We start from the raw sequence: 23,270 nt of genomic DNA, 5'->3' as shown, positions 1-23,270 counted from the left end.
ATGTGCTCGCGTAAATAAGATGTAACCTCTCTCTTTTCTCCTTATGCCCCCTGGCTTTCAGCTGCAGAGCCACTTGATGTGAGCTTATAGAGCGGAGACCAACAAAACATAAACGTGCAAAATGACACAAGCACCATTAAACTGTGTACGCCGCAGAAGGTGGAGTGACGGTGTCTTTGCCCGTGTTCGTTTGTCTAAACCATTAGCAGAACATCTCACAAATCACTGAATGGATTTTAATGAAACATCTCCAACTGATTTAACCGGATTCATGATGGCCACCACAGCAAGGCGATTGTGGCAAATACAAAAATAGCTACAATTCAGTCAATTTTACAGATGTTGAGCTATAATTTGGTGTGGTAGTAGCTGAGAGTCACTCACAATACATACTCCATACACAACATACATGTGAAATATTGCAAAAACTGCACAAGAGTTTAACCTAAATGGCTACAGCTCATTTCTCAACATAATAATCTTATTTTAAAACTGTGGCAAGCAAAACAGCGGGTGATGTGTATTTCTTTAAAGAATGCTAAGCCTTTAATTCAGGGTTTGTTTGTGTCCTCAAATAAACCGCTGTATCAAGGCGAAACAAGTCGTTTGTCAGTTCTTGCCGTGATAATCCTTATAAGTGTTTTTCAGTCTGGCACTCCTTGCTGACATAGCTGTGGGGATGGCAGCACTAGCCTGTCCGCCACTTCACCGCATAATTAAATCTCTCAAAAACCAGTTGATGGATGAAAAGTGAAGCTAGCAAACAAGTGCCAAAAACTGCAGCAACTCCAATGCCAGTGGTTCCCAAACTTTTCAGCAAATGACTCATAAAATAGAAGTCGCAGAGATTCATGCCCTTGACTGTTACAGGTTGAAGTAACATCATTAATAAGTCATTTAACAAAAAGTTTTGTCAACAATTATTCTATTTTTAAACCCTTTTATGGCCACTGTTTTTATTTCTTTGTAATAATTTAGGTTAAATATGCTATTGGAGATCATTTTTATAGTTATTTTGATTTCTGTAGATCTTCTATCTATTCTACTTCATGAACCACAATCCTAACCCCAACTTTGGGAACCAAAACTCTGGTCAACAAAAACAAGCCAGTCCAGATCTCCAAGCTGAAATTACCACCTTTTGAACAAAACTAAACACGTTTGAAAGCATATTAAACTCGCAAACATTTTGGATTGTTGCATCTTGTTTAAAGAATAAAAGGAAATTTGGAACACATACACATTTCTTACAACATCTGTGATCACTTTGCTAATTCTATCTTAACATTTTAAATGTTTGAACATTGACACTGATTTACAGTGAACTGGTTTATGTTAAGCGAGTGGCATTACAAACAGCCTTGTGATGACTATAAAGAGCTTCGAAAGAACATCTGCTTCTTCTCCCTTACTCAGAATACTGTTTAGTGAGATGCTTCAGGGCACACATTAGAGAAATGGATGACTATACGTCTTAAATAATGCAAGAATATGAAGTGACACTTGAACTGACCTCTTTAAAGAAAATGGAAACACAAGGAGGCAAAGCTAATTCAGGATAGGCACAGGAACAGAACAAGAATAAATATTTGAGTAACTTTTCCCCAGAAGGAAATTGGCTGATCAAGAACAAGGTTCCCTGCAGAGACATTGAAGCTGCTTGTTTTCTCCTAGACAGGTAATTTAGCAAACACAAACTGCTGCTAGACAACATTTAAAATGGTTCCCATTTCCAACATCACCACTAGATGACAGTACTTGTTAGATACTGTTACTTTAATTTAAACTAGTTTGTGTGTAAACCACTTGTCAGTTTATTGGATAAATGTTTCAAAAGAAAACATTTATTACCAGTGTTATTGCCACCTACTGGAACAGCCTGGCTATTTCAGCATTTTTTATGGAGTTTTTTTTTTTCTTTTTCAAATGGAAAGAAAAATACACTTTTAAAATGATACTTGGCATAGTGTAGTCTGAATCTCTGTGAAAATGTTCATTATTTTTAAAAGGATTGTGTGTATAAGAAGATCATAACCTGCAAAAAATGATGACTCTGACTCTCATTCTGTTACATAACAGATGTCACCTGCTTTTGAGCTTTTCAAACTCTGTTGATTAGTGTATAGTATTATCACACATATTTTTTATTCTACAATAGGAAAAAGGTGAATAGGAGAAACTAAGCGAGAAGGCATTAAAAGTATTATGTTGGAGCATGAAGGTGTGTGCATTGATGAGTTTCCTGTACATTAACCGTAGCATCCTACAGTTCAAACTTTACCATTAAGCATAGCTGGTATATTACTGTCACCTATCGCAAGCAGTTAAAAACAGACAGCCATGTCAAAATATGATGGAAAATAAATTTTTCTCAATGTTTAATTTTATAATTCTACTTGCTGCTTCTGGCATCAAATATAAAGCTTAACTGGCAGTAACTGCACTAAAATGAATAATTGATATATATATATATATATATAGGCCTATAATTAATATTAAATGATATTGATTTGAAACCTTTTTCTACTGTGTGGTGTGTCATTTATCTGCTCTCTATTGGCTCCCTGCAAATATCAGAACAGAATTTAAAATCTTACTTCCAACCAAGCTCCATCTTATATCACAGATCTTATCGTTGAGGACAAACGGACCACATTGTATTTGCAGTTATTGCTACCATTAACCTGTGTTTTCTGGACCAGTCTTTCCCTGTTTACTGTCCCCTCAAAGCCCAGCCGACCGAGGCAGACAGCTGCCCGTCCTGAGCCCAGTTCTGGTTCTGCTGGAGGTTTCTTCCTGTTAAATGGAAGTCGTTCCTTTCCACTGTCACTAACGGGCTGCTCAGGATGGGAGACTGCGACAAAGTGAAGCTCCAACACAATCTGCTGGCTTCGTTAAACAGATAACTTTTATTAAATGGCATTTAATTAAGTACTGTATGTGAATGTATTGTGCTTTAATAGGAAATTAAATGATGGTAATTAGATTTCAATCTGGATCTGCATTGGATTTATGTGTTGGACTTGTTTGGTTTTTTTTTTTAATTTTATATAGTGCCCTGAGATAGTTTTTTTTTTTGTTAATTATCACTATATAAATGAACTGAATTGAACTGAATCATTTAGACCAAAAGCAGGGAGACATGATATGTTTTTGTTTCTAGGAAATAGAGACAGAAGATTGTGTGCAGGTGAAAAACGAATAAATACTTGGTGTGATTCAATAGCTTCTTTTTTTCTATTCCAAAACAAACAAAAACAAGACAAGATTGAAGTATTTAGGGAAGGCGTGTGTGTGTGGTTCAGCAACTGCTGGTTCAGTCAGATACAATCTCCGTGATTCCACTGTGGCTTGGAGGAAAGAGAAGCGCAGCCGTCTTCCTCAAACATTCTCCTACAATAAACCACCTGCTCAGCAGTGTATCATCTGACCATCAGCCTCTCCTCTCCTGTGACGCACAGACAACACACACACTGCACAGATACGGGCCGTCGTGTATGAAAAGGCATCCACACACACGCACACTCAAAAAGGAATGACGTAATACCACATCAGCCCACATCTGTGGATGAAGGTCATTCATTGACTGAATCCCAATAAGTCCCCATCGATCCCGGAGTGAGCCCACCTCCGAGGCGCACATGCTGCTGCATTTGTATTCCGATCTCACTCCGAGGCTTTCCGTCTGCGCCCGAGGTGTAGTCATACGTGAACACTACAGGCAACACACGTGCTTTGCAGCTTCAACTCGGAGCCGTGAACGCACCGCGGGACACGGATTTTGAATCCATGCTTAGATGCTGGATGCGGTTGTGCTCGTTATAAAAAAAAGAAGAAAAAAAAAAGGTCCAGAGCGAGTCATTAACAGCTTTTAACGGGCTGGACTGCTGCCAAACAGTCTGAGACCCGCTGCTTTTACAGGTTGGAGGATTTTGCTCACCACTGTTCACCTCTGCGACCCGCTAAACGGACTGTGAATAGGTGATCAGTGCACGACGGTATATTGATTGACTGACTGACTGGTTGATGGATTGATTGATTGGCGGGATGGTGGCAGCCTCGTCATCGCTGCACCTCTGTGTGCAGGTCGATGCGGTCAGACAGAAAGGCATCCTTTGAATATAAGAAGGTGTTTGCCTCCCCCCTGCATGACTTTGGTTATACAATGATGCTTCATTCAAAACAAAGCGCCAGGGGCAAAGGAAGAAAAAAAAGGAAAAATCAGCATTCTGCTGAAATTCTGCTTCTAAAACCAAAAGATATTTGGAAAACATCGAGAGAAACGCCCATGCTGTATGATGTCTGATTGCATTTACAGTTTGGTCACAGGCACTTATTGGCTCAGTTTCACGCCCCAGGCTACAGACGGGACAGGGACCCTGTGCGCATCGCGATGGGCTGGCGGGCTGGAGCCATCCGGGATAGCGCAGTGGTAATTCATCAGAAACACACAGCTGTCACACCTGCATGCCCAAGCACCTGCCAACCCCCTCCCTCAGTCCTTTCGGTTGCCATCAAACGGTTAAAGGGGCATAAAGCTCCGAGGGCCACTCACCTAACTTTTGCTGCCACAGAAGATATCGCATCGTTCCTTAGATTCTTCCTCTTGGACACGGTGGTTCCCATGCTGACATGGAAACGACGCAGACAGCAAAACTGTTCATTCCAAGAATTAAAAATGAAATAAATAAGGAAGGAAGGAAGGATGGAGAAATGCGGCAAGGGAGGGGAAAAATAGGGAAAAACGAACCCTGAGAAGAGAAAAGAAAAGAAAAAAGTTGGAGGGAAATCCTTGAGCTGATGCGTCTGCAGAGCAGGAGACGGACGTCTGCCTCTTTTCTCTCCTCTCCTCTCCTCCTCCTCTTCTCTTTCTGCGTGTCTCTCCGGGTTTGAGCACGTACGTGGGGTAGCTCAACAGCTGTGGCTGAAACACACACACACACACACACACACACACACCTCCCTCTCTTTCATTGATCTAAAATCCAGTCAGAGGACTGGGGGTTTGGCCAAACCAGCATCCTTCTCACCAGCAGCCATGCAGGGCCAAAGGAATTACTGGTGCCATTCATATAATAGATTTCTGAAATATTGTGTCTTTATTTCTGCATATAAATATGTATTTTGGTGTTATATAATCGGTTATTCTGGTAAATTCTGTCTCTCTCTCTCGCTCTCTCTCTCACACACACACACGCGCGCACACACACGCACTGAAATGGACTCCAAAGACTGAGGACAGAGAGAGCAATGAGTCGCTGCAGAGCTCTTTGAGCATTTTTTAAAACAACAAAATGTTCCCAGCTGCAGCTGATTTCACATCCAAGCATGCTCCCTGTGCTGCAATAGGAGGCTGCAGAATAAAAAAATATATCATAAAGGACACTGATATGCAAATTGTCTTCTCGTTTTGATAGACACTGCACCCATCTTGATTATCACATCTGATTTTTTTTTTTATTCAAATGAGTATAGATTACACTTCCACCCTGAAATGATGTGAAACATCTCATTTTCTGATTATTTTCATTTTTCTTCAGTATTGTTTATATATATATATATATATATATATTTGTGATAAAAAAAATATCACAGTCTACACAATCTGAGGGGAAAATTGCACCTATTATGCATTCATTTTTATATAACTATGTAACTTGATGGACATTTATGTTCTGCACCTTTTCAGAACACTGGTTGTAAAATAACCTCAAAAAATCACAATACTCAGAAAGTGTTTCAGCCATTTTACATAAGATAAGAAAAGATAAAAAGTTATTTGTGGTTTCGAGGATTAAAACCAAACATAAGCAGTTAAGCACGGGTTGAAGTATTGTCATCAGTACTCATAAAACGGAAACATTCCTGAACAACAGATTAAATAAATGCAATGCAAATTAACAGCATTAAAACATGTTTGTAAATTCTTTACAACCATTAAGAAGGAATTCAAAGGAGGTCGACACAAAACTTGTCATTTAGTCCTGAAAGGTAAAGATTGTTACCTGCTGGCAGAGGTATTTCTGACCAGACTGATGAGTTTAAGGCTAGTCCAAGTGGATGGAGAGGGAGGGTGGGGGAGACTTTCTAAAACTAAAAATATGAAGCTCCAACACAATCCCCAAAACCCCAACCCCCCCAAAAAAGGTTAAAAAACAAAAAGAACTGGACTTCTATTCTGTAGTTGAAGACGTTTTGCTTCCCATCTGAGGAGCTTTATCAGTTCCAAAAAGTAAAGAATGTGGAGCTCAAGCTTTTAAACTGAGATGTTATAAAAACTAGATTACCATGGAGATTACACTCACTCCCCTTACAATAGAGACTCATTAGGGATCTGGCTCACAAATGAGAAAAAAGTCATGCAAACAAAGACCCTATTGGGCCTCTATTGTGAAGAGACTGAGTGTAATCTGCACGTAAATCTAGTTTGTGTAACATCTTAGTTTAAAAGCTTGAAATCCACACTCCCTGCTTTTTTATATTTTTACATTTTGGGACAAAAAAACAAAATCATGTAAAGAAAGAGAAAGAAAATAAAACTTTTTATAGTTTATGCCAGTTTGACGTGTAAAGTGACTTTATTTGTATTTTTTTAAAACAAAAACAAAAGTTTACTTTGACTTTTTGATCATAGGTAAGATTTTTCTTCTAATTTTTAGAATCAAATGTCTTCTCAGTAACTTGTTTTAAAAGTATTTAAAAAAATTAGTTTTCTATTGGATTTGAGAGAAAGATCACTCTGTATGGCTGGAAGTTGGCACAATCTGATCAACTTCTTCCACTCCTTGTATTAGTAGTATCATTCACAAATTTGCCAAAACAAAATTACAGTAAACTGCTAAATGTAGCTTAAAAAACTAATTTCCATCTTAGTTTCGGTCAAAGCTTCAAAGAGAGGGACCAAAGACCTGCATGTGGCTCTGAAGCCACAGGTTGCAGACCCTTGTTAAACTATTTGTTAGCTCATCAGTCTGAATTAAAATTATTTCTCCAACCTTAGGTTGTTTACAAAGCTATTTGCAACAGGGAAGATAATAGTTGTTCATAACTTTATGCAAAACCCCAAATGGTGTTGATAGAAAATAAAAAACATGCAGAAAACAAAGTGTTAATATTAAATTACAGCATGTGTAGATGTTAATTTTATTTACATATTCTGTGCTTTACAGTATTAGATTACAAGAGTCAAACTGCAGCATCTGTAACTTGGTTTATTATTATTATTATGATTATTTTACTAAATATGGTAAGCTAAAACTCCCACCAATAGTGCAGAAAAATGTGTTAACTCACAGAGTTCAAAGACATTTAATCCCCGCCGCCTGTGACAGGAGATGGTGTTTGTCATTATGGTGTGTGCACACACCCCCTCACACATATGGTCACATGCATGTGTCATATAAACAGATGGAAGCACAGGCAGCAGTCAAATCACCCATCAAATCAATTAATCTCTGGGACTGCAGGTCGTTTCACTAGCTCCCCAAATGTGCAGGGCGTCCTTGTTTTTTTTGTTGTTTTTATTTGTTTTTTGTCTCTGCAATGTGTCCTTGTCCTGCACACACAGACACACACACTAAAGACAAAAGGAATGGAAATCAATAAATAAAGCAAAGCACCGCTGGGCTGGTGTGAGCTGCTGTAGGCCATTAAGCAGTAAATAATTCCAGGCAGCTCTGACGAGACTGAGGAAGCGTGGAGTGCTGGTGGACTGTAGATGAGCTCGGCAGAAGGAGGTATGAATCAACGAGGAGGCAGAGGGTGAGGAGTTCCTCGTACAAACCCTGAAAACAGGAGAGGGTGGCAATAACGGAGAGGAGGGGCTCTTCTAAAACAGGAACATGGTACATGATGCACCTTAGGGTCAACAGTGGGATGCGACTGTGCTGCAAAAAAAAAAAAAGGAGGCAAATGCGTTAAAAATAGATGAAAGAAAGTGAAAACCAGAGGATGAGGAAGACGCATGCAGTCATAAATCCACATCTGCCCCAGATATTAGAGTCTCCACTGACCCAGAGCAGCTCTCAGCATTTGATTGATTGTAGAGCAGATTGACGCAAGTGTGTTACATCAGCAGCCCGCCAAGTGGTCCTACAGTTAAAGGGGGCTGAATTTAAACATGAGTCTCAAATGAAAACGCATACTGTGTATGCAAAACGCCATCTGATGTGATAATAAAGTGTAAATTAAAAAAAAACAAAACACGTTTGCGTCATTGCCCTGTGTGTTGTGTGCGTTTTTCCAATAATCCATTATATTTGTAGCTATTTTCATTATAGACCCATTGGCACAGCTGCAAGTAGGGACGACACTCATTCACTTCACCACTTTGGTCCAGACACAATTTTCTCAAGAGTTTAGTTGTTACATTAAAAAAACTGAGGAGAGAGAGAGAACAGTGCAGCTCTAATGATTCTCAGATGAGATACTGAAGATGGTGATTCTCACTATAGCATCTTCAAAGGGGTCGATTTGAGAGAAATGACACTTCTGACTAAAATGAAAAACTGTCGAACCATGTGATAAGATCAGAAAGTCATTACAAAACAAAAATCTTCAATACAACATGGAGGTTTAGTCTTGTGAAACAATAGAAGCAGCCTTATATGCTTCAGTGTAGGGGTAACTTGTAGCTCACATGCTGAACAGAGTATGTAACATATGGTAAATTATTTGCATTTACAGAATATAGCACATATTTAAGCCATGTGAGGTTCAGGTAAACTACAGGACTATAGACTTTAATGCTGTGCAAACATTTTGAGTCATGCATTTTTCATTTCTTGGGATTTTTTTCCCCAAAGATACAAATTTGGGAAGCAAACTTTAACAAAACTAGACGGTTTAATACTTAAGCACATTTCTCTAAGTCCAAATTATATCTATAATAAATCTGTTTGTGCTGGGTAATTTTTTGTCTTTGTTTTGTTTTTATTTAGATCTTTACCTTAAGAAAGAGGAATGAAATCTGGAAACGTGCTTTTTTTTTTCTGCACATACTTTTCAAGATCTGGGATCTACTCAGAGCACCTTCACAGAAACAAAGCCTTCGCTCTACACTGTTCTTACTTTGAAAAAGCTTAAACATGTTCCGAAAATAAAAAAGACTAAACTTTGTTTTAATTTAACAGTTCCAAACAAATCAATGTAAATACACCCACTTTAAATTGGAACTTGATATGCAGGGCAGAAAAGGGGCTCATATCTGTGCACAGGCTTATAAAATCAGATCTTTAAAGGATTCATTTTTTAAGACACTGAGTTTAAAGCTGAAGAAAGAGACTAATTAATGCATACAGTATGTTTGGTGTAGTGGGGTGCTGTAAACCTTAAGAGTGGATTAAAACTAAAAGCTGAAAGCTTTAACTGCAACACTCTGAAACTTACCTCAGGTAATATTAACACAGATCTCTTAAAATCCTGCTTGCTTTAAATCTTCCCTTTAATTAAAATAGAATTAGGTATTGGGTCTAAGTTACATTAACCAACAATACGCCCCAGGGGTAATGAACTTTGATAGCGCTTTATAAGCTCATTTGCTATATTTGACTGCCTAATTAAGTCCCTCACTTATGACCATTAGAGAGGGGAGCTGCACAAAGCTTCAGAGCGTTTTTTAAAAAGAAATATTAAGAAGAAAGCCGTCTTATTACATTGACTGTAACATGACACATTACATTTAGCCATTCCATCTTAGGAGATGTCAAAGTCGGAATAAAAGATCTCACACATTGTTTCCAGCAGTGAAAGCAGAGACTGTAAAAGCTATAAAACGGAGGGTGAAATCTGAGTCATCATCTCAGTCAGAGAACTGTTATTACATCAGGTCTTAATGAGGTTTTTTATTTTTTTTATTTTTTTGGGTGTAAGATTTTAGTCATGAAATAAAATGGGGTTTTAATTACAAATATTAGCCCTATCAGGCACCAAAAAGCTGCTCAGTAGTTTTTGGAGGCTCATGTTGCAGTTTTCATTGAATGGAAGAATATATATATTATTAAAAATATTCTTAAATCAGTGCTTAATGTGGTGAAAATGACTGTTATAGTAGAGATGCCACTGACAAACCAATATAACTCAACAGCATTAACATATTAAAAGGACAGGCATAAGAAATTATATAGAAAACTGATGACTTTTGATGCAGACCCTCGTGAGTCTCACAGAAAAAAAAAAACACTAACTTTGGTGCTCCCATAACTTCCCCCCACAATTTAAACATTGATTTGTTCAACATTAAACTCATGCCATTCTCACAAGCCTTCTGATTTTACTGCAACAAATGAATGCGACAATAATAAACTTTTTCGGTACTCCTTCAAAAAATAAAAATAAAATTAATACACTTGTAGTTTTTGTCGAACTAACTTTACATTTTAAATCAACATCAAGGTCACTGCCTGTCCTGTTTGGAGATTAGGAAACAAAAATGAGAGTAAATGAACAATAATAATAATAATAATAATAATAATAATAATAATAATAATAATAATAATAATAATAATAATAATAATGCTCTCTTGCTAACAATAATTGAGAGAACAAATGTTAAAATTGACAGAAGACATTTTTGTCAGCTCGTTGGAGAGTTTCCCAAAGAATTTATTCGTCTATTCAAACAGGGGCAGCCAACAAGCTGTCGCTTGTCTCTCTGTATCTGGGAAAACTGCTCACCTTGACGCAGCAGGGAGCAGAGAGAGAGAGAGGAGATGAATTTGAACAATAAAATGACAACCAGGTACAAAAATGAAGTGTGCTGGTGGAGGAGGACAGATTTCATGGGGGCATGATGGATGGTGCAATCTGGGGGCAGGAAGAAGGAAACATGTGTTGAGTTTTCCTGTGTTTGTGTGTCAGCTTTAACCAAGGGGGAGGTGAAAAAACTATAATTTGATACTTTGCACATTATTAACCCCCTTGTGGCGTTCGAGTCAAGTTGACCCGAAATTACAAGGCCTTCTCTGCCTCTCTTTGTCTCTGTCTCTTTTGAGGAGGGTTAATTGAAACAGCTGAATGAAAATAATGGATCAAAACGGAGATACTGCTGAACTTGAAATAAACATTTTACAGTGTTTTGGGGACTAGACCTCTATCTGGGAGGGGACAACTTCGCTTCTCTTCTTTCTGTTTGTCTGCCTGAGTCAACAAGAGCTTTCAAACAAACATTTTTACTCAAACACTTATCCCCCTTGCATACAAAAGACCTCATGGCCTGTATCAGTTTCACAACAACAGGCCGTGTTAAAACATTAAAAGTGCACATTTTCAGGTGATAAATGAACAATGAGCCCTTCTGCAGGCTTTGTGGTATAATCTGCCAAACAAGCAGATCCGTATCAAAGAGCCGTGACTGTGGTCAACACCCAGATTTGTTCTTTACGCCTTCATTTCTGTGCTAAACAGAAGAGACAAGCTGCCAGCAGCAGGTTAGATGAGCCGTTTGCTGTCTAAATCAGTAATTGGGAATTATGTTAATGTGGCCTTTGACAAATTGCACAATTGAAAATGACAATGACGACTGATGAACATTTCAAGGACTGGAGAGACGACCTTCAGTTCGTTTGTGCCACATGTTTTAGTAAATTATCAATGTGCGCTCAGAAGCAGAAGAAACCAGAAAAAATGGATCTTCTGCTAAATGAAAGCCGAGCGCTGAACTTGCTGAAGAAACTGAATCTGAGTTTTTTGTTTTTTTAACTAGAAGCTAATAGTTGCAAAATGCTATTTAAAAGTGATAAGTAGCAAAACTAATGCTAACTAAAAGCTAGATGTAGCTAAAATAAAGTACCAAAAGGCTAAAAGTAACAAAGTTCTGGCTAAAAGCATCAAAAGGCTAGCTAAAAGCAAAACATTGCAAAAATGTTCTAATAAATATGTTCTGATAAAATACTAACTTATTCTAAATGTAACAAATGCTACATATGTGCTTCATGTTCCTCTGGCTGGCTTGCTAATAATGTGTTTTGGTTTTTTTACTTCTTAACTAAGTCAAATGATTCAGGAAATGACAGCTGGGGAGGATTTTTTTGTTTGTTTGTTTTAGGGGGGTTGGTCAATGAAAACTCAAAGAAAAAGTCATTTACATCATGCGGAACAGTGTTGCAATCTGGTATCTCTCACCAATAAAGGTTAAGTTTTCTTGTTATCTCTCTGCCGATAATCAGCCATAACATTATACACACTCACACACACACACGCACAGAGAGAGAGAGAGAGAGAGAGAGAGAGACATGCTTGATCTTCACAAATAAGCATGTTTTCATCACTCTGGTAGATATTCTAATTTCAAACAAGGTCTCTCTGGAATGGTGCGGCATTGAACTAACCCTAATATTGATTATTATTCAGATTCAACAACACTTTAGTTTCATTTGCAATTTTCAAAGCCTCTATAAAATCCATTACAACAAATGCTTTGTAATGTCTGTGTTCATTTTGGTAATGGCTCAGTAATGTGGCAACAGCTGAATGGCTGGTATCTGAAAAATGCAGAACTGACAGGATTGGTTATTCCCAGATAAGGCCTTATTTTTGAGTTAAACAATCTGGGGAAGAGACTGTAAGGGCTGTTATAACTTTGTGTAGTTTTGGCAAAAATAATAAATAAATAAATAGTTTCTTTGGATGTTTTATTTTCTCTTTCTTAAATTAGTCAGTGAAAACTGCACAGAAACTGAATATGAAAGTATCTGCTTTGATACTCTGTGGCTTAAATTACTTTCATCTCTAATCCATTGAAAAAGAATTACCTGCAGAACTTGAGGTTAGAATAATTTTGAGGATCGACTTTGATATTCAAATGTCATTAAGGCTTGATGCATTACACCAGGTGTCATCTCCAGCAATGCTGCTGTGCCGCCACATCCCAGCAATGAAGCCTGCAACTCAATCATTACCATGACTCGAGTCAATAATCACCAAAAACTGCAAGAATGTGGTCATTTAAAAGCTTCTTGCTGTAAAGAAGACTTTTTCTTTGCAACCTAAACAAAAAACAAGCAGCTTTTAATGGTGCTGAAACCTGACATCCTCCATAAATGGAAGGAGAACCACTGAACAAGAGGACTGCTGTGAATACTAATGTTGAAAATGACCTAGACAGAGCATTTGGCACAGTCTGGAAAAAAGATGTCTGACCCTAAATGAGTCCAAGGAGAAAACCAAACAGGAGAGAAGGCAGACTTTAAAAAACAGAGGACAGATGGAAGACGAGATTTTTATAGATGGAACTGAGTGGAGGTAATGAAACTGACTAATGGAATAAGATGTTAGAGAAACACGAGGGAATACATCAATGCTCAACAAGGTGTTTGCACAGTTCTGGTTCTGACATACGTATATGTAGGCCTGCGTCACACACGAGGCCCTCCTCCTGATGTCTCCAGAGACTCGGTTCAGCCCTCATTATTTATCACCAGTCAACACGAGCTTCATTAAAAGGACTAAACTGTGGTCTCTTTTCAAGTGAGTCATCCGCCACTGCTCTGTGTCAGCTCCCTGCTCTGCCCGGCAAAGGCAGCAGGATGGTAATTGTGACTCTCCCCGGTTAACGGGAGTCCCACGGTCACGTCCTCCACCCACACCCCCTGTGACATTCAGGCAGCTGCGATAAATGAGCTGCGGAATCCCGTAGATGATGTGGAGGATTAAAGGTCTTAATTCACTGGCATGATGAGGGAGACTGCTACCAAAGGAGAGACAAAAGTCCAATCATGCCCTGCGGATTTACTCAACCCAACTGTTGTGTAATTTATTTGTTTTTAACACCGGCTTCCTGTTTGTCTGACCTCTACGGCAGGCATTAAGGAGTATTTATTAGTCATCCAATAGATGCAATCAGAAAATTTGGACAAATAACTCAAAAAAATCTGGCATTTTAATGCAATTGTCACTAATGACAGATTCCTTTTCAAAAGTGATGTCATGATTTTATGTGCCTGTCCCTTTTAGGATTAGTGCTGCAATAAACAGTTGCAGCTCTGAGACAAACCTCATTCTGCTTAAATTTAAGGTTTCGGATACTCAGATTTATTTGGAGTTGTCAGCAAATAAACTTCCTACCAGCAGGGGAATACACACAGAGCATTATCCAGGAGTATACGTACTGGGAGAGGGGATTTTTGAGTGACAAGAAGCGTGCCGATTACTAATAGAAAACAGGTGGTATGAGAGAAGCTGGAAAATGGAGGACTATATAAAGTAAATTTATGAACATAAGAATAAAATAGAACTCAACCCAAAGAAACCAAAACATCAATATAAAAAAACATGACATTGACCCAAACTGACAAAATAACTTTCTAAGACCAGGTCCATACATGTTGGACCAAATCTTTTGTTGTGAAAAAAATGGTAAGAAAATCTTTGGTTGTGAACTTGAATCAGTGGTCTGTAGTGGTTCATCCTCCTCCCTCTCTATTTAGTGTCCTAATATAGTAGCCAGCACCAACGCCTAATTTGCTTTAGTAGTTGGATTGATATTTCTGTTGGATCTTGCCAAATGCTAGATTCTCCTGTGGCAAAAAGGTGTATAGTTCAGCATCTATTAAGTTTTGCATCATACAGGATCTTGAGCTGGCACAGTGTGGCATGTACCAGATGTTTGTGACAGCCAAAAATCGCACTCTGAGCCTAGTTTCATGCAAAAGTGACGACAGTGTAAAGATTTGTAGGATGTGATGGAATTTGGAGATCAGAATTGTTTTAAAATGGCAGCATTCCACTTTGAAAGTGGCTGCACTCAGTCTAGCTCATTCCTTGACTGAAATCCTGCCTGATCTTCTAATCTTATAACACTCCAAGTAAATCCTACTACAGATAAAATATTGATAACTGATAACTTCACAGGACATCACTTCAAAAAATCTAAACCATCTCATAAAGAGTTGAGAAAAGATTCTATTTTGGCTTCTAATGCACTGCTTCACAAACTTCACTTGTCTGTCGACTTCATTTTGTTCCAACACACCACTCCGAAGTGTTTGTTCCACACCATATTGTTGTGTCGTGATCCAGTTTCTTTCTGTGAGCGCACAGCCAGTTGCTTCGGTAAGTACCTCACATTGCAGCTCTGGATGGTGTTGACAGTGATGAGATGGCCTTTTACTCCACAAAGCCAGCTATTACTGTCAGCTCTGTCATCCGTGTGGCCCTGAACAAAAGCAGGCTCTCCTCCTGACGGTGGCGCAGAGAAGAATCAAGACAAGCTCCTGCAGCGATAAGGTCAAACAGTCCCATTTTCTTCTGCAGCTCTCGCTGACATCAGTAATGCTTTTAACATTCAAAACTGTGGAATATTTTCTGTTTGAAAGCATGTGTGATTCCATCACATCAGATCAAAAATAGGAACTTAAAAAGTCATACTTTCAGACGGCTAAAAGGAACCCAACACGTAAATAAAACGTCATCTCAGTTATTTTCTAATTTATATCAGATCAGCCCAGCATGTACTCCCGTGAAAGACTCCCATTTAACAGAGCTCCAACTGCTTGCAGAATATGAAACGATTAATGGAACAAATGCCTTAGACATTTAATTTGATTGAATAATCTCCGATTGCTGCTCCCCGCTGGTTTAAGCTGCAGTTCAATAACACCACATAGGGATTTCTCACAGCAGAGAGCACACAGTCACATTCAGAACTACAACAAAACTATGCCTAATGTCACAGGAAAGCATTGTGTGGCTCTTTTAAATATAGTAAAATGTAGTTAGAGCAGTAGATTGATCATATTAGACACTAATGAAGCTGGTTAAAAACAGCAAGGAGCAGCAGCAATATCAAAGCCAAATACATCCTTATTTAGCAGTAAATGTTTGTACATTTTAGTTCATTTGTAAGCAAGAAATGAGAGTAAAATCAGCTACAAACTGTTAACAGTCTTTTTTCTCCGCTTGGCACTCATGTTGGGATTTGAAATGTACTTAACTGTCAATTATTCTTCAGTTCTCTCATATAGGCTGCATAATTAATTAATAAATACGCAAAAGTATTAGGAAAATAATTCAAAAATAGTTTATTTGAGCTAATCAGTCCAAGATCCTTTTAAGAAAATGCAACATAACACTTTAGATTTGGAAAGAAATGTTGTTCTGTACATAAAAAGGTGCAAGGCAACTAAAAAAAAAAAATCATGCCTAAGAAAGGTGAGAGAAGTGAGTCACTCTTTTTCTCAGACATGTCAGGGGATGAGTTGTCATGTTAGTCCGCCCGCTGCAGTGTAAACGGGTGGATTTATGGTGTTGTAAGGGGTGATCTAACGGGGCACTGCACCAATCTCATTACTGCTCCAGAATCACCGCTGAGACTAATGGAATTTGTGTTGGCTCTTACAATTCAACCACAGTTTATGAGTGTGTGTATATAAGTGTGTGTATGGTAGGAGTGGGGGGTGGGCGGCAGTTGAAAAGCTTCCTTCCTACGTGACACCCATGACTATCCCCACCTTGGTTCACCTTGGTTCTGCAACTCCTCCTCACTCTTCCATTTCTCCAGCCTTTCTTTCTTTATAAACCGTTTCAAACGTCGTCTCCCAAACGACACATTTCCACTGCTGCTCGTAACAGATCACTGCTCCGTGGCTGGCTGAAAAACAGGTTTGACTCTTAAGGGATCCAGGAGAGAAGTGGGGTGACCGACAAGAGGAGGTGGTGTGAACTGAGGAGGAATGAAGACAAGCAGGGTTGGAGGGAACTGGTTTAAAAGTGGAAATGTGGAACAGAAAAGGAGAGTCTTTAAGAGCAGGTTGGATTGATGTGTTTGACTTTAAACACGTCACCATTTCTGCACAGATTCAAAACCTTTTCACATGTCACAGACAAGAAAGCCTTGACTTGGTGATTTCAAAACATCTTTGGCTTCATCCCTAAAGTCAATAATGCATCAAGAGGAAAATAAATGTCTGTTGACATTGAACGGTAATCCACTCAGCAGACAGAGATTTCCCAGTTGTAATAACACTTTCCCTAAAACCAAAAGTGTTTTTGTCTTTCAGCAACAAACAAGCTTAAAGAAATTGAAATCACTGTAGTGTCTTGGTTTCATTACATTTCGGAGTTGAATTTCTCTTTAAACTTAAGTTTACAACTAAAGTAATGGACAGACCATTAAAGTCATTTTCGATACTCCAGTATGCAATTTCATCAACTTTGACTTTATTAAATCTACAATTATTGTTTCATAAAGTGACATTGTAGTTGAAAAAACAAACAAACAAAAATAGAAACTAAATATGAAAGTCAAAACTTACCGTGTCATACAGTTCTGTAGCAGCGGACCCAAATGCAGGAGGGCAGGAGGCAGATTCAGGATAAAAACTTGAACTTTTAATAAACTCATTGTACTCATTTTAGTTTCATTTATTTTAGTTTTTACTGAAATATTACTAAAAAGTTTCATTTTAAAGGAAAGGGTCTGAATTCTGCTGTTATAGACTTCTAATAAGTTTAATATTCAGATGGTGACATGGAAGGGTTAACATTTTTTTTAATGGATAATTTCACTGATAATTAAAATGAATAATTGTCCTTAATGCCTGAGCAGCCTTTGTTGTAGGTCAAATTGGTATCCTAATACCTGCAACTTGCACAAACTACAAAATATCAGTAACAAATTTACCTACACTCCCATGGTCTATCATAAAACCTGTTTACAGTATAATCAGTTCAAAAGATCAATTCTGAATAAATGTTACTGACCGTGGGTTTTTTCTGGAGTTCACTGCTCACATTTAAGCTTTTCCGAGAGTAAATGAAGCTACAGCTGCGGAGTTCAAATGCGGTAGAATGAAAATCTAAGCTGGCGTTGGTTTTATCTCCCGAGGCTTAATGATGAATTATGAAGGCTCGTTTCTCTCTGCCTGCCCAGAAAAATGCGTGTTTAAAGGGAAGGCAGACGGGGAAACACTAAACATGTAAACGTATATCTCCACATCAGCTGCAGATTCCCTGCGCTCGTTCACCATCGCACCAACGCTGAGTCTGTGAACTCTGTTGGTGCATTTCAGAACCATTAGTAAGACATGCGTCCTTTGCGGGAAGGCTCGATTTTTTGGCCCGAGGATTTCATGATGAAGCTGACTGTGAAGCCAAAGTGCCAGACAGCATCCGTTTGTCTTGCGCTGCAGCTTTTTATCTGTCACAGCCAATAACAAGCAGACAGACAAGGTGAGATAATTATACAACAAAAATCCTAACAGGCAAAAAAAATAAGAAAAGTATTGTTTGAATTAAAGGCCTTGCATTTGAAGAAATGTTGCCATTCATGCTTGAGTTTTAAACTAAAATCATCTTGCGCTGAGAAGGGACAGAGTTGTAGCTGAAAACAAAGGGTAACACAATCATTCAAACACATAACAAGCAGTTTCTTCTCAAGAAGAATAAATGCAAATTAAATAATAAATTAATAATCCGGGTTTTTTTTTCAGTGGGTAAAATCTGAAGACAGTAAATTCAGTGTTTTTTTAAATAACTAAATCAGAGGAGAGTTTTGATTGGATTTTCTTTAAATCAGTGTAGTGACATCACACGGTGAGCGGCTTGATGTTGCAGTCAGTAACTCTTGTCCCCTAATGGACGACCCAACCTCGAAGAGAAAACCCTGATTAAAACTCTGAAAACTTTATTTAGTATCTGTTGAGATATTTCAGTCACTCCCAGATCCCAGATTATACTGTATAAGATCCATGTTTAAAAGTCTGGCATGCAAGATGGTTGGCAATATTCAAAGTAAGCTAGTTTCATTAAAAACTGAAAATTGTTGTGACTAACCTTTGCATTTAAAAAGCATCAATTCTCGCTTTATTATTCAGCGTTTCTGGCAGATGGGTTTGTTGAACCATCTGCGTGAACTCGCCAAAGTCCTTCTGTGGATTGAGGCTGCCTCTGTGACTTCTGGGTCATGTTAAACCACACTGGCTGCATTACGAGCTCTGAGCTCCACAGAAGGAACAGATTCTGTTCAGGACTCCAGCTGCTCTTCCTCACTTTCAAACAACTTGTGGTGGATTTAAAGACAGTGAAACGACATGCAAATAATGATAGTAGAGTGGTGATCGAGCCGTCAGGGGATTGTTGAAGCAGTCACCGGCTTTGGCTTCAAAACAAAACGATCTGTGCGTAAGAAAGGAAAACAGCAGAAATGCCTGAGACACTGGATGTTGTTTCATAAATAAGAGATAAATGGAGAAGCCCTCACACTTCTTGACCCTAATGAAGTGATTACCCCCAGCACCGCTCAAGACATCCTACAAGTGTTGACTAATAATCTAAGTGGTGCTCATCCCGGAAGACGAAATCCTATCAGCTCAGCACTCGATGCCTCATCAGGTAGGTTAGACCCTCAAAAATGGCTGTAAATTGAACACTGAATAAATATTTGTCAAGTAATAGCCCGGGGATCCAATTCTTTGTGAATAATAGAAGAGCATCTATTTAAAAACAAGATAGGAATATCATACAGTTGCTGTTTTAAAAGCTTATTATATTTAGATCAGTTATATTTACCCATGAAGCCCAATGATTCCAATAAGTTACTTACACTGCAAGCATGTCTTAGAAACATAAAAACCTGGGTTACGCTTCATTTTCTGCTTTTAAATTCAGACAAGGATAGAGGTTAGCTCCATCTTAAAGATCTTATTGTTTCATGTTTTCCGAACAAAGCACTTTGCTCTCAGACTGCAGGTTTACTTGTGGTTCCTAGAGTTTCTAAAAGTAGAATAGGAGGCAGAGATGTCAGTTTCCAGGCTCCCCTCTGACACTCCGTCCACTTTTAAGACTAGATTTTCCTTTTGGATAAATCCTATGGTCAGTTCAAATCTCAATATAATACAATAAATTCACATACAGTACATTTAAAATGACAGTAAAAGTTGGACATAACAGCAGATTGCATTCAATCTCCACTTTGTTGCATTTCAAAGCAGCACGGAGGCGACAGTGGGAAGGAATGACTCCCTTTTAGCTGGAAGAAACGTCCAGCAGAATCAGAACTAGGATGGCCATCCATCTGCTTTGACAGGGCTGGGAATGGAGTTGTACAAACATGGAGAGCAGAGGAGGTAACGACAGCACCAGAGTAAAGACGTGGTCAGTTTGTCCTCCAGCATTCTAAGCCTACAGCAGCAAGGCTAGCTCAGCAAACCCTAACTCTAATTAGATTTGAATCTGGATCTGAATTGAATTTATGATTTGGACTTGAATTTTTTATTCCTTTTTAAAATTGTACAGTGCCATGAAATGGCTTTTGTTGTGAGATGGCATTTTTTAAATTACCTAAATTGAATTTAGATATCAGCCCCAGCCTTTTAGGAGGCTTAAGAGCATGCGTCAGAGCCCGAGTGCACCTCTGTGGCTGTGAGTGACAATCATCACTATAATTTTAGACTTATTCTTGAATAAATACAAACCTGAAAAAGTGTGATGTAAAAATACATCATTCGCGTCATTGGAAATCTGCTCTTTCTAGTCTTTAACAAGTACGTGGGAGTATTTCTGTTTGACTAAGAATACTCAAAAACCTGTAAATATGTTTCCATCTGGGGAAAAGATGATCTTCTTTTAGAAGCTGCGAACCTCTGTGACGTGCACGGACAGCGAGGTGCTCTCACCTCGTGTTGCAGATCAGCAGCTACAGCGTGATATTATTAGCCAGGCAGAAAGCTGAGACACGCAGCAGCAGCAGCAGCAGCAGCAGCAGCAGCAGCAGCAGCAGCAGCAGCAGCAGCTCTGCACAGAGCGTATGCTGGATCAGCTGTGGCTCCATCTTTGTTTTCATCTTTACCTCTAATTCTGCGGATCTGTATAAATGCTACACAACAGGACACAGAGGGCCTCCCACACACAAATCTGTGGTCATAACTCAGAAAGGCTCCAGCCCTCATCATTGGAGCAAGCAAGGGACATGATGCTTACAAACACCAATATTTTGTCTTCTCCTTTTTCCAATCTGCTCTTTCCCATTTGTTCAAATCGACACAATAAATTTTAAAAAATGCATAAATGAACCTAATTTATGTCCACTTTATGCTAGCAGAAATTTACACAAGCATACTGATGTGTTTATTCAAACCTACTCCTGTCCTAATATAATAAGTGCAATAAAATTAATTTGTCAGGTCATTAAACTCTTGAATTTAATTGGCTAGCAGGAGTGCATTCATCAGTGGTGACAGAAATAAATCAGACTTTGTTAGTGAGGTTATATCAATACAAATTAATATAAAGAGACTTATGATCGCTAAATAAAACGCTGTAAAGGAAATGAAATGCTACGGGTGTATAAATGCTCCAGTGTTCCAGCTTGGACATTTCTGTATTTCCTCTGTTCTTCAAAGATCACTGGTCTATAATTGATATAAGACATGTCTCGCCACACTGCCAATGTTCTGATACAAGAGCAGCAAATACAGCAGGAGACAACAGAAATCACCCCTCAGTCGGGACGTGATTCAATGCATTACAAAGGAAAGAAAGGAAAATATTTAAACATTACAAAGAAAATGTAGATTGCGCTGATAATGACTTATCAGTGCAAAGAGGCAACACGTGATGAATCTCTGTTTCACCCCCAAAACTGCACCTATTTACAGCTGATCCACCAATCCAATCGCATCGTGCGTGAAACGATGTGCATCACATCCCCAGTGTAAACTACTTTTTGTTTTTATAAATTAAATCAGTATGAGACAGGCCACACAAAAAGTGTCCTGCTGACAAAGCAGGAGTTTCTAAATGTAGTTTTAATCCTTTGAGAGCATGGGGAGTCCGCTGAAGGATTTGATTTTGCTTGAGTGGGGTGGCCAGAGACTGGGTTTGTGTAGGCTCCCCTTGGTTCTTGTATTTTTTTGTATAATATCACCTTAAATACACTGACTCAAACTCAGCTTGTATGCAAGTCAATGATCAATGATGGCACACATTAGGATTTCTGCATGTTGACACTTTCTGTACTCTCACTCCAAAGAGAAGCAACCAAAACTGTGACCCACATACCTGTTTAGTTCCCCTTTTGTCCCCATTTTTTTTTACAATCCATTGCAGACCGAGGAAGGACAGAAGAGGCGACGAAACCAAAAGGACGAGCAGAAAAGAGCAGAGCTGCATGGAGGGAGAGGCGGAAGAAGAAAAGCAGACATTTGACCCTCTTTAACTCAAAGTGTTTTTGTTGAAGGTCAAAAACCTCCTCCTGTCGCCCCCTTTCCCAATTTTTCCATAAATGCTTCTGCAAAAATCTTGTTGCCTGTCACAGCTATTTAGTCCAGATGGGGTCATTGTCTACCTGCTCTGTGGCTCCTCTTGTTCACTGTCAACGTTGACTTTTCTGTCAGGATTTAAATTTCCAGGAAGCCTGCACTCGTTCACCCCATTTTCTGCTGTGCACTTTCCTCCCTGTGATGTATCGATTGAGACGAGTGCCACTTAACGCCGCTTTCAGCTTTCAGACCCATTGTGACCTAAATTCCCCCTTTTCTGCTCATTAATTAGCTGTGTTCAGTCTGTCTTACCGAGGGACAGTAGGAGAATGAAAAAGCTCGTTATAGGACACATCAATACGGCGAGGTTAAATAAAATCCCTCTTTGTAAATGTGCAGTAAACAGTTCTACGTGTGAATGCTTTTAATTTATTACATTTTTATGGTTTGCTCATATATTGAGACCGAGTCATCCGACTCCATTGGCTGCATCCCAGAATATTTACTCATCCTTATGGTTTGCTGTAGGTGGCAGGGGAGAAGATTAGACTTTGAAAACTGACTTTTTTTTTGTCTCCTAACTTTTTGCTTTTTGTAAAACGCATTTCATAAAGTGCTGATACTGTAAAAGACAGAGCAGCATGCAGCAAATTTCAGAAATGAACCTCGGCTTGTCACAGCAAATACTGCATGTGGATAAGTTTTACAGTGAGTTAGAGGTTTTGATTCAGCGGAGGAAATTATTCGATCGCCTGCTGATTTCATAAGTTAAACTTGACTCAGTGAGAAGTGCACCTCCATCTATGGTACCTGCCTTAGCAGCTGCTCCTTGCATTTATGATTTAATCTACCGGAGTACACTTTTGAAATGAAGATATGTAGATTTGTACCACTTTTCTTTTTTTTTTTTTTAAAGAATTCTTATCCATCACTGGTATGGTTTTTAGACCTGGATGTGTTCTCTGTCAGAGGAGAGCTCCAGTGCAGGGGTCAAAATACAGCTTTTGCCTTCCTGAGACAGGCTGGAGACGCCTGCGACAAAATCGAGAAAGGATCAAGACAGGTTCCAGAAACCTG

General features: G+C 38.8%; 1 protein-coding gene across 7 annotated transcripts in view; it reads right to left on the bottom strand.

Annotated features, from left to right (window-relative positions):
- Positions 1-4,951, bottom strand: part of LOC108232714 (NMDA receptor synaptonuclear signaling and neuronal migration factor) — a 41,560-nt gene extending 36,609 nt beyond the window's left edge. For 2 of the 7 annotated variants that reach the window (XM_017410689.3, XM_017410690.3), the window contains exon 1: positions 4,556-4,950. In XM_017410689.3, the coding sequence (XP_017266178.1) occupies positions 4,556-4,626 (71 nt within the window). In that variant the 5' untranslated portion in view covers positions 4,627-4,950. Of the gene's footprint in view, positions 1-4,555 lie in introns of all 7 variants that reach the window. The other 5 variants (XM_017410687.3, XM_017410686.3, XM_017410685.3 and 2 more) reach the window with 4 other exon arrangements.
- Between the last annotated feature and the right edge of the window lie 18,319 nt (positions 4,952-23,270).

The sequence above is a fragment of the Kryptolebias marmoratus genome, linkage group LG14 (assembly GCF_001649575.2).
Source record: "Kryptolebias marmoratus isolate JLee-2015 linkage group LG14, ASM164957v2, whole genome shotgun sequence".
Taxonomy (NCBI): Eukaryota; Metazoa; Chordata; class Actinopteri; order Cyprinodontiformes; family Rivulidae; genus Kryptolebias; species Kryptolebias marmoratus.
This window is presented reverse-complemented; position numbering and strand designations above follow the sequence as displayed.